This window comes from Sphaerodactylus townsendi, linkage group LG10 (genome assembly GCF_021028975.2).
Source record: "Sphaerodactylus townsendi isolate TG3544 linkage group LG10, MPM_Stown_v2.3, whole genome shotgun sequence".
Taxonomy (NCBI): Eukaryota; Metazoa; Chordata; class Lepidosauria; order Squamata; family Sphaerodactylidae; genus Sphaerodactylus; species Sphaerodactylus townsendi.
The window spans coordinates 43906844-43925600 of NC_059434.1; the positions used below are offsets into that span (position 1 = coordinate 43906844).

The 18757-nt window shown below is 43.2% G+C and overlaps 1 protein-coding gene across 2 annotated transcripts in view; it reads left to right on the plus strand.

Moving 5' to 3' along the window:
* Positions 1-14999: 14999 nt before the first annotated feature.
* The window catches only part of PDGFC (platelet derived growth factor C), a 118274-nt gene continuing 114516 nt past the window's right edge, over positions 15000-18757 (plus strand). The window contains exons 1-2 of one of the 2 annotated variants that reach the window (XM_048509929.1): positions 15000-15228; positions 15929-16287. In XM_048509929.1, the coding sequence (XP_048365886.1) occupies positions 16170-16287 (118 nt within the window). In that variant the 5' untranslated portion in view covers positions 15000-15228; positions 15929-16169. The other variant, XM_048509928.1, reaches the window with a different exon arrangement.

Genomic DNA, 18757 nt, shown 5'->3' on the forward strand with positions numbered 1-18757 from the left:
TCTGGATCAAACGCAAGGGAAGGCCCACGTAGAGCAAGTTACAATAGTCTAACCTGGAGGTGACCGTTGCATGGATCACAGTGGCCAGATCTGCATGGGAGAGGAAGGGAGCTAGCCGCTGGGCCTGACGAAGATGGAAGAATGCAATCCGGGTTATATGGGCCACCTGGGTCTCCATTGAAAGGGAAGAATCCAGGTGGACCCCCAGGCTGCAAATGGAGGGGGTCGGCGCCAATGAGATCCCCTCCCACACCGGCAGCTGAAAGTTCCCAACCTCCCCCCCCCCATGGCCAAGCCAAAGGATCTCCGTCTTCGATGGATTCAGTTTTAACCTGCTCTGCTGCAACCAACCAGCAACCGCCTCCAAACAATGCTGTAGAGCCGCAGGGGCGGCGACCGCTCCCCCCTCCATCAACAGAATGAGCTGAGTGTCATCAGCATACTGATGGCAGATCAGCCCAAAGCTCCGTACCAGCTGAGCCGAGGTTGCATGTAGATGTTAAACAACAGCGGGGATAACAATGCCCCCTGGGGCACTCTGCAATAAAGCGGGCACTTCCAGGAGGCTTGGTCCCCGCACCACACTTGCTGACTCCGGTCCCGGAGAAACGAGACAATCCATTGAAGGACAGTGCCACACACTCCGGAAGCGGCCAGGCGGTGGGCCAAAAGGTCATGGTCAATCATATCAAACGCTGTGGTCAGATCTAACAAAACCAGAAGCGCCGATCCGCCTCGGTCAAGCTGTATACGGAGCGTATCTGTAACAGTGACGAGAACCGTCTCCGTCCCATGCCCAGCACGGAAGCCAGACTGGAAGGGATCAAAAGCCAAAAATGTCTATCATTTGGGACTCCAACACTATGTCATGACACCATATTCCAATAAATCACAGGCCTTCGGATATTTATGAAGCAGATCATTAAAGAGAAGCTGTTGTTTGGATATACCTTTTTGAAACTCTGATCTAGAAAAGAAGCCTTTCTGATACTTTATGCCAAACTTCCAAAAATATTTACCGCTTCTCCAGCCTGCACTGTTTCACAAAGGTAAGTGTGTGGGAGGGATGCCACGGGGGATGGGGGTGGGAGTGGGGCACCATGGGGGGCAGGAAACAATTTTCTGCCCCCCCCCCAGGTGCGCAGCCAGTGCAATGCGTACTCCCCAGCCCCCTGGTAGCTTCGCCTCTGGTCACAGCAGACATGTGGCAACCCTGTAGGGTTTTCGGCAAGAGACATTAAGAGGAGGTTTGCCACTGCCTGCCTCTACTTTGTGATCCTGGAGTTCCTTGGTTCCCCATCCAAATACTAGCCAGGGCTTACCATGCTTAGCTTTACGAGATCTGGCAAGATCAGGCCATCTAAGGAAGGGGAAATTGTAAATATAGGTTAATGAGTTCAAAAGGTGAGAAAGAGGGATTTATGAACTTTTATCGCATTACCCTTTCCCTCTACAGTCCCCTTTCATGATGCCTCCTTGGAAAGATAGTGCCTGGAGATGTAGATCTAAAGTTATCAACTAGGGTTGTCAAACCACCGGTGGGGTAGGACTTCAGCACCCCCACATACAGCAGTAGGATAGCTCCAAGCACCACTGGAGACTCTATGACCCCTTCCACACAGCACAGGTAGAGCGAGTTGCAGTCGGACTAAAGTTCCTATTCACATGCCTCTATGCAGGCAGGGACCGGAGTCCATGGAATCAATATGGGTTGCTGTTGTGCCTTTGCATGGAGGCCCTTTTTTTTGTTCCTTACCTCCCTCGCTGCGTAGTTACATGGGCAAGCTCACATGGACCCTCACAGCCATGCTGGCAGCTGTGACCCTGCGTGGCTACACAGCTGCGAGGCGGGGACTTTAAAAAGATGCAACTGCAGCTGAGGAAAATGTTCCTGGGGCAGCTGTTCGCTCATGAGTGGCTGCAACCTGCATTAAAACCAAAGAATAGCAGATAGCACAATTCTTGTAAAATCCATTTTGGAGGGGGTGAAACCTGGGGCAGACTTGCATTAGGGTCAGGAACCATGTGAAGTCCCCCCCCAAAAAGGGGTTTTTTTTTAGCAGTGGTGGGATTCAAATAATTTAACAACTGGTTGTTTACAAGCACCATTTTATCAATCGGTTCTGCCAAAGTGGTGCGAACCTGCTGAATCCCACCACTGGTTTTTAGCATCCTTAACCCACATTTATTGGCCTGTGTGGAAGGGGCCTATCATTTTCCCAAAAAGTTCCTAGCAATTCCTAGAGCTACTCTTTGTCACTTCCAAAAAGAACTTTTGATAAATACATGATGCTGCATTTTTTAAAAAAAATTATCCCACAACGCTGCTCCCCCCCCCCTCCTGCTGGTTTCTAGGCTCTGACATATAAATTGAAGTCGAACGATTGTGGCGAAAAAGAACAACAGTAATCCCAGTAGTAGTCGGTGCTCTAGGAGGAATCCCAAGAAACCTTGAAAAGCATCTGAAAAGCCTAAACTTGGACAGAACATCAGTCCACATGCTGCAGAAAGCAGCACTTATAGGAACTGCACACATTCAATGCAAATACTAGGTCCTTCAGAAGGACTTGATATTCAGAGACGAATTCCAGACACTTGCTCCTAAGGTGCATGTTGTGCTGTGTTGTAAAAAACTACTACTACTACTACTACTACTACTACTACTACTACTACTACTACTACTAATAATAATAATAATAATAATAATAATAATAATAATAATAATAATAATAATAATAAATGTGTCTTAAGTATTTATTGAAATGTATCTTATGTAGTAGGAACTTATAACTTTACGTTTCATTAGGTAGCCTGGTTATTTAACATGTCTCCCCGCATCAACTATTTACCAGTGCAAAGACATTTTTTTTCAGAAACAATTCTTGACAGTCATGAGGGCAATATTTGGCCTAGTTATTTAGGCTCATTCTAAATATTTTGGCACATAGTGGGGCAATATACATTCCAATGTTTGAAAATAATATTTTATATGACTTGTACTACAATTACTTTTTTCCATTGAGTGTGATTAGATACTGCTTCTCAAAGACCAAACAAAAAAAAAAGTGAAATGAGTGCTTAAAAACCACCCTTGAAACTACTACTGTCAACATGTATGCATTTTATGAGATAATCTGTTATCCAGATGGTGGTAAGATACAAACACACATTAAAAAAAATAGCCTTGAGGGGTTTTTTTTCTGTGAAAAAAAAGATGCTAGATTCAATGCCAGTATGTGATCAATAAAGAAAAATGTTGGCAATATTTTAACATACATTGCTGGAAAACCTGAAACTTCAGTGATTAATAATAGGATACCACTGAAGCTTTGAAGTGTTAGAAGGTGTAAAAAAAAACCCCTTAAATCCTTTGTGGCGTATTTCCATTAAACAAATTGGCAAGGAAACAAAAGTTAGCTTTACCAGGTCACATAAAGAATTAGTTCATGTATCTCTATTATCTCTATCCAGTCCTGGATTCATTCCACTCTTTGTTACTGAAATTATACTGGAATGCCAGCCCACATCAAGATTTTTCTTCTTGATTGTATTCATTTGGAACATTAGACATATCTGCAGATGTAAATTCTGTTGCACAGGACAGGTTTAAACAATATATATTTATTTCATCCCTGGAACAGAGCACAAACATCATTAACTTTCTTTACCAATCACAGCACCTAGATCATTAATCAGAATCACATATGTCCCGAGGCTCCCTTCCACAACTAAAGTACAATAAAATAAACCCATAACTTCTCCCAACAACTTGTTGAACTTAGCATTCTGAACTGATCCATACTCTTAAATTTTAAGAAGTAATGCAAGTAATGCAATATGAAAAATCCTGATTAATATGGGCTTCATTTCACCAGCAGTTTATCAATACCAAAAAACTATCAGTGACATTGAATAAAGTTGTCCTGTTGTATGATTAACATTTTAATAAGAAGGCTCTATTCCCTTTAAAAGGGGCAAAACAAATTGGCTATTGCTGTTTTGAAAGGTTTCATAGAAACTGTTATTTCCGTTTGGTCATTTTGAATGTCCTGTACTTAAGAAATATCAGTATATTAATTTAGTGCAAACAGAAACTACAGTGGTGTGGTAAAAAAAAGAAAGAATATGTTTAATTAAATATACTCAAACACTTTCAAAGTAATGATTCAGTGGCATTACCAAACTATATGCTATGGTATTCATGGGCTCAACCTATGGACAATGACACCACTTTGGAGCTGAATTTGGGCCTTTTAAAAAACGCTGCAAGGGCCTGCATAAGATATTTGGTGATGCTGCAAGAATATTTTGAGGTCAGGAGGCACGTTTCCATTATTCAGCCATGTTAACTTTCATGATGACATTTATCTCATATCCTGGCCAGTCTGAAAGTCAGCACTCCTTCCATCATTACCAGTTTGACTCATGGAAACACACCACAGATCATTTCCTTGATGAAACCTGTTAACACTGAAATTTTAACCATGCCTATTTGTTAGTCAGATATTCCTTTTTGCTTCCCAACCTCTCATGACTGATGGGCAAGTAGAGATGAGTATATATTCTTCTAATGTATTATTTGAACTATGGGAGTAACTTACAGGGGCATTCTCGTGGGGGAAAATAAAATAATTGAAATGGCTCTTAGGGAGAGTATGAAAATAATAAAATGACACTGATTCAGAGCAAGGTTGGATGGTCCTCCAGTAATGGGGCAGGAAGGGCATGACAGGATTACCGTAGCTAGAGAAGAATAGGACTCAGGAAGGCTAATTGCGTTAAGGCTGGCTGGTGTTTTCATATTCTTTGTGGGCTAGAGAACAGGCATGGCATTTTCAGGGCTGTGGACACTTTCTCAGGGCAGTGACCATTGTTATCCTGAAATCTATGGTTGAGGCTGCAGGAAAGGTATAGCTGGCTGCTATGCATATTGAAAAAAGGGTGAGGAAAGTCTACAGGAAGAGCCCTTCTACTGGAACCAAAGTCCAGACCAAGATTTTGGTGCCTGAAGGGACACATCCCAGCATCCATCTTTGTCCAAACTGCCTGTGACACAAATGGGGTGATGTGTAGAGCACTTGTCTGAAAACAGGGGGCCCTGCCTTGCCATGAGCTTGTCTGCCAACAAAATATGGTTTGCTATTGCCAGCATTCATCTTGCAACCATAATATTCATTGGAGATCTCCCATGCAAATATCAGGCAGAGTCAGAGATGAGAGGTTGTAAATGGCTCAAAGTCACCCTGCAAGCTTCCATGGTGGAGTGGGGATTTGCACCTGGGTTTCCCAGGTCCTAGCTCACATAGATACCCAACTGGTAACTGTTTGTATAACTGAGTGTATTAGAATAATATTTTTATGCTGCTAAAGAAAAGCCCCTCCTACCCTCAAATGACAAAAATCAGGAAAATAAATAAGCAATCTAAAGTAGGAGTGGGACAAAAGCCTTCCAATTAAAAGCATGTGTATGAGTGTATACACATAAACTTTGACTTTAAGTATCTGCTGGTTTCTAAGACAAGATCTAGACGTGACAAGGGGAGAGAAAGCTTTTTCAGGCTCTGTGACAATGTGCATGTACAGAAGCCAATCATTACGTTAGTGTGCTATGCAGTTGTGAAGGAATGCCGCAACTCTTTGAGCAACCACAAATGGTTTGCAAAAAGCCAGACCGTATGTCAAAAAGTGGGCTGTTTGATCGTGCTAGCAATTAGGACACAATCCAAACTGGCTTTGAGCATCGCTTCTGCTCTCAAGTAGGCAATGTTATTATCCAGTGCCTTTTATACCACATACAAAAATTGAGCCAAAACCAGTCCCCCATTCAAGAATGTGATTTATGACACATGCACACAATACATAGATGTCAGGTATATATTTAATGAGACCCTTGTGCCCGATAGTAATCTACTAGTGCTCTAATATTAGCTTTGATTCTTATTTGTTATATGGCTTGCTTTTCAAGAGGTGGTGGGGTGGGGATCTAGCATCTGTGATTTTATACTCACAGCAGGGTGAGCAATATAAAACTCCTCCACAGGATAGCAGTACCTGTTGCAAACGGGGAGAAGGCTTACAACTCCAGAGTTCCCCCAGGATTGTGTAGATTGTCCCTATAAGAAGCTAAATGTACATGTTAAAAATGCTGACAACTCCGACAACAAGCTTATGGGGCATTATATGTAATTCATACAAGTTAATACCATATATTCCTAACTAGGCATCAAGTACAGTCAACCATAACCATTGCTGACTGTAGATGAAATGGTTAAATTTAACTGTGATTTTTTTAAACCCTCACTTAGACATGCCTACATAAGGATTTAATCTTAAGTACATAGTAAGCAAACAACCTTAGGTAATACAGCTTAATTGTAGAACCTATTGCCCTGTATTAAAAAGATATTGGAGTGTTGCTACTTCACCAACAATCTCTTACAGATATTTAGGTGCTTGTTTTCTTTCAAAGACAAAATAGAAGGATGTTACTGCAGAGTTTCACAATTTGTAACTGATCTTAGTTAAAACTATATTTATTAAGAATAAAAAAGTACAAAAGAAATAGTTATGTAGGTACTTTGTAAATAGTAATCCATCTGGTTCAAATTACCAAATAATGTAAATTGGTACAACTTTTAGTGGGATTGTTCTGGTCAAGATGTATATACCAAAATAGAACTAGTTGTCTGCGTTAGAATTTTCATTAAAGGCAAACTTTTTGAAGCAACAATACCTTTACAACTAATTTAAAACCATCCACTGTTACTGGAGGTTTTACCTTTTTTATACTTAGGAACAATACAGTCCTTTATTTTTCACTCTTAGGATGACAGCTAGAATTCTCTGTAATACTGAAGAGCTGGAAATTGCACCACTGTTACCAAGTAGTAAATAGAACATATTTCTCAGGAACATATAACTAAATTGTATTCCTTCTTCGGACAGCAGTGAATTGTGGCTGCATTCAGGCAGTTTGCTTGGGATGCGAATGAACTTCAAACCGTAAGAGCCTAAGCAAAGTTACACCCTTCAAAGTCAATTGAAGTTAATGGGATTAGAACAGTGAAACTCTTTTGTGGATAACACTGAACTTCTCATTTATTCTTGGGCTTTTTTCCCTTCTCCCCTAACACACAGAACTCCAGCTAAAAGGTTTGATCTTATTCCAATTCTGTGATATCTGAACTCAGATGCCTTAAAAATTGGGACTTGTATCATTCTCAGCCTGTCAGCTTCTCAATAAGCTTCCTGTGGCCCACCCTAAGGGTTGGGCCATCATGGAATAAAATTGGAACACAATTTTTAGAAATGATTTAGACAGATTTTCACAATAGATAAACCACAACAGAAAGGACAAAATAATAACCAAGCACTTCTACTGTCTTTTGTGTACTCTGATCCAAAATGTCTAAACTTGCATGCCTAGCATAAGGGCATTAGAGGCCTTCATATTTTTCACATTTCCAACAGAGCAGAGCTTCCTGAATTTTTTTTAAAAGATAGCTTAACTGGAGTTTAATGCCAATAAATATATAATTAGTAGCTTCTTTCATCCCTACGTTCAAAAACATTTGATTACTTCACTAAGTATCTTTCCCCATCTTTATAATTGAATTTTGTTTTTTAAAATGTCAAAAATGCAACAGAGGCACTTTAAATACTCTGTTTCTTTATTGTGACAGCTCCTCTAGCTTTTATCCTGGCCACTGCACCCTTTATACAGAGTTACACCAAGGGGAAATATGGTCCGCCTGGGTCAGGTGGGAAGTGTTCCTTCTGGCTTCTCTCTGGGTTAGGAATGTCACCTTATAAGTACCAGGAAGCTTGGTATTTCCCAGGCTACAGGCCAGCCAATTACTCTTCCAGCTTCCTCCTTATCACCTTCAGCTGGAATCCTCTATTCCTGGCCACTGAGTAAGCCCTTTCTCTCAAGGAGATCTTTACCACAGAGGAGTTTTTGCTCGTTGGAAACTAGTACTGACTGGCCTTCTTCCTGACTGCTCCTCCCTTCTATTGCCATTCTACCTGGCTCTCTTCTCAGTTCTGCCCTTGGGCTACTGCTTCCTTAGGACTGTGGGCCTGTTCCACCTTCTCCTCAAGAGATAGGGGGTCCTGGGCTGTTACAGTCCTGATTACAATAATAAAATTGGGCCACCATATTTTCTCTTGCTTTGCTTTGACTATCACATCTTCAAACTTAATGAAAGCACTAATACATCATACAATAGTAAGATGTTCCAAATGCCATGTCTGACTTGAAGATATTCATAAAGAGATATATTCACAGGGTTAAATTTTGTCTCAAGTTCTCCGAAGGAAAAAATGTTCTCTCCCTTGTGGAGATCCATAAATGTGATACATCCACATAAAACCATTTATTAAATTGCTCTGAGTCTTTGCAAGTCAACCAAAGTCCCAATGGAGAGCACTTAAGGGAAAAAATATCCAATTATATATTCCTCAAATTTAGTCAAAGTGAAACATATCTGACATGGGTATGTTTTCTTCAATTGTTTCTCTTGCCAAATCCATATCCTAAGAGGCACTTCCACCCTTTTTTTGTTCCAGTTCCCACTTAGCTTGATCTTCATAATCTCTGAACCAATGCATTAGCGCAGGGAACTCAGCTGTATGATAACTATACAGATTAGGTATTGTCAGTCCTTCCTTTTCATAGAAAACTTGCATAAGTTTATTTTGAATTCTGGGTTTTATTCCTCCCTAAACGAGCTTATCCAAAACAGATTTTTTTTCAGAACTGTGAAGAGTATTAATTGCACCCAGGAATATCAAACAAAATGAGAGGTACTTTTATTTGTATTACTGCCATCTTCCCTAATTAGAAGAGATCATATGCAGTCCACTTGTTCCACTGATTTTCAGACTCTTTTGTCAAAGCGTGTAATTTATTCAATGTTAGTAGAAAAACGGATACCAAAGAATCTCATAACTTGATGCAAAAACAGGTGAATTAGGGCTCTGGGGTGGCTCGGGCAGGCACCACAGCAGCAGCAGGTCGGCAGTGCCCCCGAGCCCCATCCCCAAAGGCAAGGGGAAGGAAGGAGGTGGCTCGGATGGGCGCCATGGCATCAGGCCAGGTCCTGGCAGCAGACCAGTTCTGTCTTTAGGCACTTCCCCCACGCCAACCCGGGGAGGAGATGGGGACATTTAGGCCCCCCCCCGCCATTGCAACCAAGGTCATTTGACCCCACCTGTCCCAGTGGACACCACACCACTGGAATTAGGAAGCACAATGGCCCTGGAATCCCCAGGAATGGGGAGGGGGAAAGGTTCACCATTGCTTTTGCCTGGCTTATGCCTATGGTTGCAGCAGATTTCACACTGAGCAGAAGCAAGGGTGTTTTGTTGTTAAAAATAACAACCCAATTACAAGATTTCCTCCTATAATAAAAGCATCATTATCTGTTTTGAGTGTAAATATAGCCCCCAATACTGTTAGGCACACTGCATGTGGTATAATGGAATATGGGTGTTGTCTACTGAGGAATGAATTTCACATGGCACCTGCCTTTATGTTCAGTAAAGAAATATGAATCCTTTACAAAGGAACTCCATTCTAGATAGAATAGAGATAGCATTCTAATCTAGCTAAACTGTCCTTGGATGAAAAGACATACCTGAAAAATGTCCTGCTCTCCTGTTGTCTGGATGTTTCTTTCCAGTAAATTTGAGCCAGATGGAAACTGTTTCACATAAGTTTCCCCTTTGGAATGACTACTCATGAAGAATGTAGTGTGTGTGTTCTTTTCACTGACAGTTCCCCATGTTCCTTTGTAACCAATCCACACAACCTTACCAGGCTAAGTCTTCTTGCACTCAAGCCCCTAATGTGTGTCATAGTTACTTTTTTGTTGCTCTTCTCCATGACTTTCCCACTTAATCAGTTCCTCTGTGTTTACCAGGGTGGTGCATCTGGACATACCCAAGCAAAAAACTCCTCCAAAAAAAGTCATTTGGGTTGAAAATAAAAACCAGTATCCGAATGAAGCTGAACAGCCGAACTCTGAAAAAGCCAAAACAATGTTTGGATTTTAGGATTTCCCAGCAGCTCAGATAGGAGAGATGTGTCTGAGGGTCAGCTCAGTCAATGCCTACATGCAGTTCTTGCCCATAACTTCTGAAGCTCAAGTGAGGAAGCCAGAAGAGCTGAGTGACTCAGCCAGTCTCTGCATTCAGCTCTGTGGCTCAAAATTGTCTGGTTTCGCTTTAGAAAAACTGAAAATTTGCAAAAAGGCCAAAAAAAAAAAGGCATGGAAATGTGGCTTTTTCCAGTTTTTTCTAAAATTTCTTATCTTTTAAAGTTGTCCCCCCCCCCCGCCAAAAAAAAAGAACCCTAGAAAAAGGAATCCACATACCTAATGTTCACTTTCTGAAGAAGGAACTGATGTGAGGACATTGACAGAGTTGTCCGGATACTGCAGCCCATGAGTACGGCTATATCCATTTGTGATAGAGGAAGCTATGTTTTCTATCCACCCATTTTATGGATCTGCATTTTTCTTTAACTGCATCTTCACTGTTTTTATCACTGATTCAACAAAGCCATTTCTCTGAGGAAACTGGGGACTGGATATGTCTTAATGAAATTCATCAACTCTTGTGAATCTCTCGAATTCTGATATCTTTAGAGGCAGAAATTGAGGATTATTGTCATTCTGGATTAGCTCAGGGACTCTGTGTTTTTCAAAAATCAGTTTACAGTGCAGGATCATAGCACCGGCACTCAAGCTAATTTCTAAAAGGCTTGTTCCTGACTTGGACTTCAGACAAACTGATTGTTTGATCTCAGTTGTTCATTGAGCGGATTTGTAACATCTGATAGGCATAGCAGGAAATGTCTTCAGAAATTTACCATTTGTCCAGTAAGCAACTTCAGAGAGCTGGATGTAGTAATTTGTGACTGAGGCCATTTCCGCACAACGTTTCCGACGCCGACCTGATGACGCTGGGACCGTCCGCACGGACGGTCCTGGGAACAGCCGGGCAGCCGGCGCCACGGAGCGCCGGCGCCCGGCAGACCCGGCATGTCCTCGGACCTCCGGCGCATTGCCGAGGCCTGGGGACAGCAGCGCAGGGCAGGGGGGCGTGTTCCCAGGCCTCGGCGACGTGCCGGAGGCCCGGGGACAAGGTAAGTGCCGGGTGGGGGAGGCGTCTCGAAGCCGCTGCTGTTCGCTCGGCAGTGGCTTCACGGCGGCGTTTCCCCAAAAAGAGCACTTCCCAGCGCTCTGGGGAAACGCTGGCTTCAGGCTGGGCGGGCGGCGCGAGGGCGGCGCGGCTGCGTTGCAGCTGCGCCCCCCGTGCGAATGGCGGCCTGGAGACGGCGTTTTTGCCGTCTCCAGGTCGCCATTTAATGCCCGTGCGGAAACGGCCTAGGAGAAATCAGTTAATCTGGATGAAACTGATCTAGTCCACCCTTTTGGCAAGGCTTTTTTTGGAAACCTCAGAGGCTTTAAAAATTGCTTTCAAGTCACACCTAACACATGGTGCCCCATAAGGATTTCAAGGCATGAAACATTGGGAACTGGTTTCCCATGACCTGTGTCCACATCATGGCCCTGCAATTTCTTGGAAATCTTCCATCCACATACTAACCAGGGTTAGAGGTGAGAGTGTGTGACTGGTCCAAGGTTACACAGTAAGCTTCCATGGCATGAGTGTGGATTTGAACCTGGGTTTCCACCACTAAAGGGTGCTGGATCTCCCTCCAGTGGCACGAAAGGTTTATAATGCACAGTAGTCTCTTGAATGTAGACAGGGCATCTCTTTACCATTCCTCTATTTGCAGCTGAAATCCCTGCCTACCACACTGATTTTCTTGCTCATGTATATTTCTATCATAAAATGTAACCAATAATAAAATCTTAAGAGTCATTTGCATGCCCATTCAATAACTAATATTTGTTTTTCAATCTGGGCTCATTGCTTTTCTGGTGCTAACAGCATTTGTGAGGCAAAAGCAATGGGCTGAAATTGTGCCATCTTTTTGGTACTGTTACAGAACTGTACCCAGTCCATAAGATGAACCATCTACTGAAATAGCAATTACTCTAATTGGATGGAGGTTCACCAGAACACCAGACTTAAATTTCTAAAAGGCTTGTTCCTGAAACTTCAGACACTGATAGTTTGATCTCAGTTATTCATTGAGTGGATTTGTAACATCTGATAGGCACAGCAGGAAATGTCTTCAGAAATTTACCATTACCAGAAATTGACAGATGTCTGTGACCAATTTTGGAACTGGAAATTTTGCAATTGCTTTTACTTTACCAGGAAAAGGGCTGTATCTCCTTCAACACTAGTTTCTAAGGAAGTATAGACTTTGAACTTTGAACTCACATTTTGCATGTTGAGAGTAATATTTGCCTTTTACAGATGTTGAAAGGCATTTCTTAATTTTGAGTCACACTATTCCATTGTAAGTTATTCTATCATCATATATATGGTAGAAGATTCCCTCAATGGAAGCTATAACCATTAGCCTATGCAGCTTTGTCAAAGGAATTTGCCAAAAATTGCTATTGGATTCCAATTTATAAAAGATTTTGGCTTTGCCCAGCTGTACCAACTTGTGTTCCACTACTAGTAGTGGGCTCTGTTCTCTTTCTACACTTAAATTCAACTGTGTCAGATCAGCACAGATACTTATGTCTCCACCTGGGTCCACCTGACAACCATAGGGGCACACCAATTAGTTGGTTCACCAGTTGGTTGAATTACCTCAATTTAATTAATTTATTCCAGCTTTTTCTTGGCTTTGCTTAGGATGGGGGATAGATGCACATCTAGGAACACTGGCAGAAAAAGATGTTTTAACTTAATCTAATTTGAAGTATCATAGAGATTGAAAATAAAACAGGCAATGTTGTAACGCCTGCATATAATGCTATGCTGGAGTGGAATACTGTGTGCAGTTCTGGTTGCTTTAACTCAGAAAGGACACTGCAGACCTTGAAAAAGTACAAAAGAGGGCAACTAGGAAGATTTAAGGGCTTGGGACACTAGGGACACTGAAGAGACTAGGATTTAGTCTAGAAAAAAGATGCTCAAGGAGACACATAATAAAGATTTATGAAATTATGCACAAGGTGCTGTACATCAGGGAATTTTATTTCCAGTCTGGGGGCTTTCATTCCAGGCCCAGACCAGTCCTTGTGATCCCAGGGACCATCATTCTACTTTGGGGGCTGTCATTCCAATTCAAGAGCAGATTGTATCATTCCAGGGACCATCATTCCAACCTGGGGGATTTCATTTCACTCCCAGAGCAGTTTATCTGGTCCACAGACCAGCATTTTACTGTGCGATGGCTGTTATTACAGTTCCAGAACACTTCTGCTACTCTGGCAGCTGTGATTTCACTCCCAAAAGAGTTTCAATGATCCCAGGGACCATCATTCAAGTGTGACTGTGTGAGGACTGTCATTCCAGTCCTAGAGCTGCTTATCTTGGGCCAGGGCCTGTCACTCCAATCTGGGGACTCTCAGTCTAAATCAGACTGAGGATAGTCTCCCTGCACTTTTGCATTGTGGCCCAGCTGTAGGTAATTTGAGTGTTGTTTATTGGGCCTTCTGAAAAAGTCTTGGACGTTCTACTTTTTCACATACTGGCAGGATAATGGGCAGACCTATGGTGTTGAGCTTGAGGCCAGAGCGAAATGCCTTATGTATATAAGCCAGAATTGTATTGGGCTGAGTATATTGCATATTATCTTGTGTTGAATTCAGGTTGTAATGTTTAATCATTATTTGCCATTCTGTTATACAACGTGGATCACTGTTGGTGATGTTGTGATCTTGGTATAAAATGTGGATCTGTGGGTGATTGTGTGACTGTGCATTAATATTCTCATTATTGTAATCGAACAAACTGTGCCCAGAATGATTTGAATGGCTGAAGAAGACTATCAAGTCGAAAGTATTGGATTCATCCCGGGTCAATACTCCCACATCCATTGCAGATTGACCATCAGCCAATGATTTCTTCTCAGAACTGTGCACACTCTAAAGAATATGATGATCCCATCACAGCATATGATGATCTCACAATAGAGACTTGGTGCCTGTGAATTGGTTTAGGGCTCTCCCTTCTTGTGTATATGTGTGTGTTTGTGTTCTAGACTCATAGTTGTGTTCTCGACTCATAGTTGTTGTCCACCACATGTATGGTTCGCATGTTTAAGGATACATATGTTTTAAATATTTTCATTAAAATGGAGTTTTTAATCCTGTATTAGAGTCAGACAGGGGTATTGTTTGCTGTTGACTCTCAGTCTATGCCCAGGGAAGCTTTCACAAAATCTGTTCTGCATTTTCACTGCAAGTATTCTGTCCTCTTATGTTCCTCAGCAGAAACCACACAAATCAACTGGCATTCCTGACTACTCTTATATTAAATGGGCCTTCAGGGTTATCCCTTTTTCTCTATGGGCATTCTAGCCATTACTTTTAGTACATCTTCCTTTAAAAGGAAATGCTAGTAAAAAAATCAAAATTTCCCCAATTTATTTGAACTGGCAGCCCAATTTCCAACATCATTTATATGGTGCCACCTGCCCCACCTTGAAAACATTTCCTTGTTTTCTTTATAGCAGCTTATTTCTTAAACCAAGTTAAAGGTGCTGAGAACATTCCTTTTTAGATTCCTGGAGTGGAGAACTGATAGAACTGAGGATGAGGAAACACACTCTGTGCAGGCATAAGGCCACCCTTCAGTGAAACTTCCCATCCAGAAGAGAGTGGAGGAGGGATGAATAGTCTGTGGCTCAACCCACGTCCAAACTATACTCAGCATGAACTCTTTGGGCCTTTTCCAGCACCTGCTGTGTTGCCAGTGAAGGAGGGCGCGCGAGAGACCCAGTAGCAGGCTTGAACTTTGCACGACTTCTGAGCTGCTGGTGCTGCCGCCTCCCTGCGCTGGAGCCGGGAACGCCTGACTGGCCGTCCTGGGGCTCCCTGAGTGCTCTTTGCTGCTGCTGCCGCCCCTCCTGCTGAGACGTGAAGGGATATTCCTTCTCCCCACCGCCACCTTTTCCCGCCAGACCGCGGGGAGGGGGGGGGGGTTGAGTGGGGAAGAGAGAAAGAGAAGCGAGCAAGTCCTGGCCGTGGAGTCTGTGTGGAAGAAAGGGAGGACCTTAAAGCATTCAAGGAGAGCCGGGAAGTGGGTTGCAATAAGACCATAGAAGGTTTTGTGAGGAAGAGAGCTGAAGTGAGTGGGGAGGACGCGGAAGGATTGGGGGTGGAGCAGAAAATAGGGGGGTGGGGAGAAAGGAGGTAGCAAAGCTTTAAGGTAAAGAAGAGGAGGTTTTTTTGGGGGAGAGTAATTTCGTGTAATCCCCCCCCCCCGCTGGCGAAGTAAACCCTGGCGTAAAACGGAAACCAGGTGCTGCTGCTGACTGCTGTTGTCGCGGCAGAGCAGCTGCTTGGAAAGACAAACAGGAGCCTGGAGGTTTCTCGCTCCCTTCCCCCAGTCTTGCATCTTCGCTCGCAGCTAACTTTTCTTCTCTCACCCATTCCCGTCCTCCTCTTCCCCTCCTCCCCTGGTCAGTCGGGAAGGATGAGGAAGAATGGCAGTAACACGTGAAAGCGAGAAGGAAAAAACCCGGGAGTGTTGAGGGGTGGGGGGTGAAAGAGGCTGGCTAGGCGGCGTGGCTTCTTCGTAATAAGGGAGAAGGTGGGTTGTTGCCTCCCCGAGGGGGCTCTCTTGCCTCCACCCCTTTCCCCTCCGTGAATTGGGGAATTGCTAGTTCCTGAAGCTGACAGGTGCTCCTCCGAGTCAGCAACCTCTTCTCGCCCTCCTTCCGACTTTTTTCTTGCCTTCCCCCCCTCTTTCACCCCCTTCCTTCCACGAGTGTCGTGCCCTTGGGAAGCTGATTTGAGAGCCCATATTGTGATGCTTTGAACCTCAGGGCGAGAAGGAAACCCTGGAGACTCTGGGGGAAAAGACCGCAGCGGGCCCAAAAAAAGTTTTGGATGGGATTATGCGGAAACTACCCTGCTCTTCTCTGCTGCCCGAGCAGGCTCAGTGCTGCTTTCTCCCCAGCGGTGCAGCCTTCGCGTGGCGGTGGAGGTGGTGAAAAGGACGCGGGCAGGACTTGAGCTGCAAGTGCTTCAGCGGCTGTGCGTGAGAGCTTCGATCCGGCCTGCCAAATGCTCCTCTTCGGGGTTCTCTGGCTGACATTTGCCCTGGTCAGCCAAAGACAGGGAGCTCGAGCCGAATCCAACCTGAGCAGCAAGTTGCAGTTCTCCAGCGCCAAGGAGCAAAACGGTAAGGCGCGTTCCGTGTGTGTGTGTGTGTTTTGTTGTGTCTAGGAAACATACAACGTTGTCGGTGCAGCACACGCTGGGCGAGGAGGCGTCGCCGAGGAAAGGAGGATTTGCATTCCTCTTTGCTTCTGCAAAACCTCAGGGGTTGGGCTGTCGCGGAGCAGCCTGTGACAGCTTTTCAAGTGCTGCGAGTGTTTTCGCATTTGAGTAAGAAGCTGTTCCTGCATTTTTATTTGTTTCTTTTAGGAACGAAGCTATGAAAATATCTCATTGAAACGCGCACACTTTGGGGAGGGAGCCGGGAGGGGTGGGTGGGCATCTTCCTCTGGCGGAGTGAGTTTGCAAAGACTGAAGCCATAATTAATGAGAGTTGGCAGGTCGGACTTCTCTCTGTGTGTGTCACTCCGGGAAACTTGTCAACCTCGTTAACTGGAGTAGGATAGGTAAAAGGGCACCAATTAAGAAACGAGAAAACAGGGAACAGATTAACTCTCTTCCCTCCCCCCCCAACTCTCTCTCTTTGTGTGTGGTGGTCTCTGGTGGGGCTGGTCTAATCTTCCCTCCCCCCCCCCATTTGTATCTGTCTGGTACCGAGAGTTGATGGAGTGTAACCTCTGTTCTGTATGTGTTGGCAACAAGCTAATCTGCATAGGAAATGAGAATTGCTTTCAAGTGTACCTGAAATGTTTACAAAACTCTCAGATGCAAGTTCCCTTGGGCTGTGGGTTGAGCAGAGTTGGAGAAAGACTCCTTTCATACAGAAGGCAGTTTCAGGGTGTGTAATTTGCTTAGCCTCCGAACTCCATATGATTTACATTATTCAGATTTTTAAGGCCTTTGGCCCTTGATCTTCTATTACAAAGTCACTCAAAGCAATACTTTGCAAACAGAAATGTTATATGCCACATGAAACCACGCCGTGAATGCCGGCTGCCTAAACTTAGGCTGTTAAACACCCTGTTTTCCAGTGATGTATGCTAATGCAAGGGGAAAATGTTTTAATAGTTTCCCCTTAGCTAGAAAGACGTGATTTCGTATAGGCATAAACTAGCCAACAGGCATAAACGAGAAGGAAAAAATGAGCACAGTATTGAATAACATGTCAGTTTGAGGAAACACGCAAACTAACAAAAATCCCTGTGATTTTGGAAAACGGTTTGCTTAAGATACATTGTATGTTTGGTCTGCTGTTACAAAGCAAACAGAATTAAATAGCCTTTTACAGATATGTGGATCTGCAGAATGTGCTTCACGCTATTAAATTTAGCCAGAGAGAGTCATATTGTTGCTGGTTCCTAATGTGATGACATATGGCACCTGCAGGCTACCAGAGCTGGTGATCAAAGAGCAGCCTTCGGGATCATTCTCTAACCAGAGTAGTTGCAAAGGACCAGGGGAAAGTGATCAAACCAGTCAGGAACCCAGCTGTACATCTGCAGGAAACTATTCAGACTGACCTTTGTCCTCAAGCAGGGGAGCATCCACCTTGTACGGGGATGGAGAATCTAATCTTCACCCTCAAGTTCCTCCATGGCATGGATGTTTTAGAGCTTCATATGTTAACCAGTGAACTGAAAAATGTGACATATGCCATAGTCCTACTTAATAGCACTCCAGCTGGTATGTGATTTAAAGTGCTACGGTGTAATCCTAAGCATGAGTACACAGAAGCAAGTTCAATGGATCTTGCTCCGAAAGAAGATTCAGAATTTCAGCCTTAGTTCTGTTGCGTGGACAAACATGGTGGCTGAAGTAGTTTGTGAACTGCAGTGTCAGTGCAGTTATATGGCTTGTGGTTGAGAACAATAATTGTTTCTTCAGTTCGGATGAATTTATACACCTATTTAATTTGAACCAATTATTTCTCCAAGGGGTTTAAAGCAGCAGTATGTAAATATATATAAGCATCATTTTTTCACATGTGAAAGATTATTTGAGAGCATCCTTTTCCAAAGGTTTGACATTTAAAGATGTAGGAAAGTCTAAATTTCAAGAAAGCATAAGAGAACTGCTGGTCTGTAGATTATAGTAAGCTTCATAGGTGACAATGAAAGTTACATTTCATTTGGGTCATGTCAATGCAGTTCACTGTATAAGAAGTACTGAATTGCTGAAGATTTAATGGGAGTTTAGTATGGAGAGTAGTCAGAAGTGGGATCACAGAATCTTGACTAAATCCAGGTTCAATAAGTAATGTAGAAGAATGCCACATTTTTAAGTGTGTTGTCAGTGACCGTTTATATACCTGGTTTACAGGCTGCTGTGATTTATACTTTCTACATTTGTCAGTGGGACATATTTTCTAATGGAAAAGTTAAATTAAAAGCACTTTTCTTAATTCTGAGATTATTTGGGGAATCTTGGTTATAGTTGTGAAACTAGTTTTTAATGACTCAATTGGTATGATTTTAACTCTGCTGCAAACATAAACTTTTTTCCTGCTCGTAAAAATGGTAATGGTGGTCCCTTTT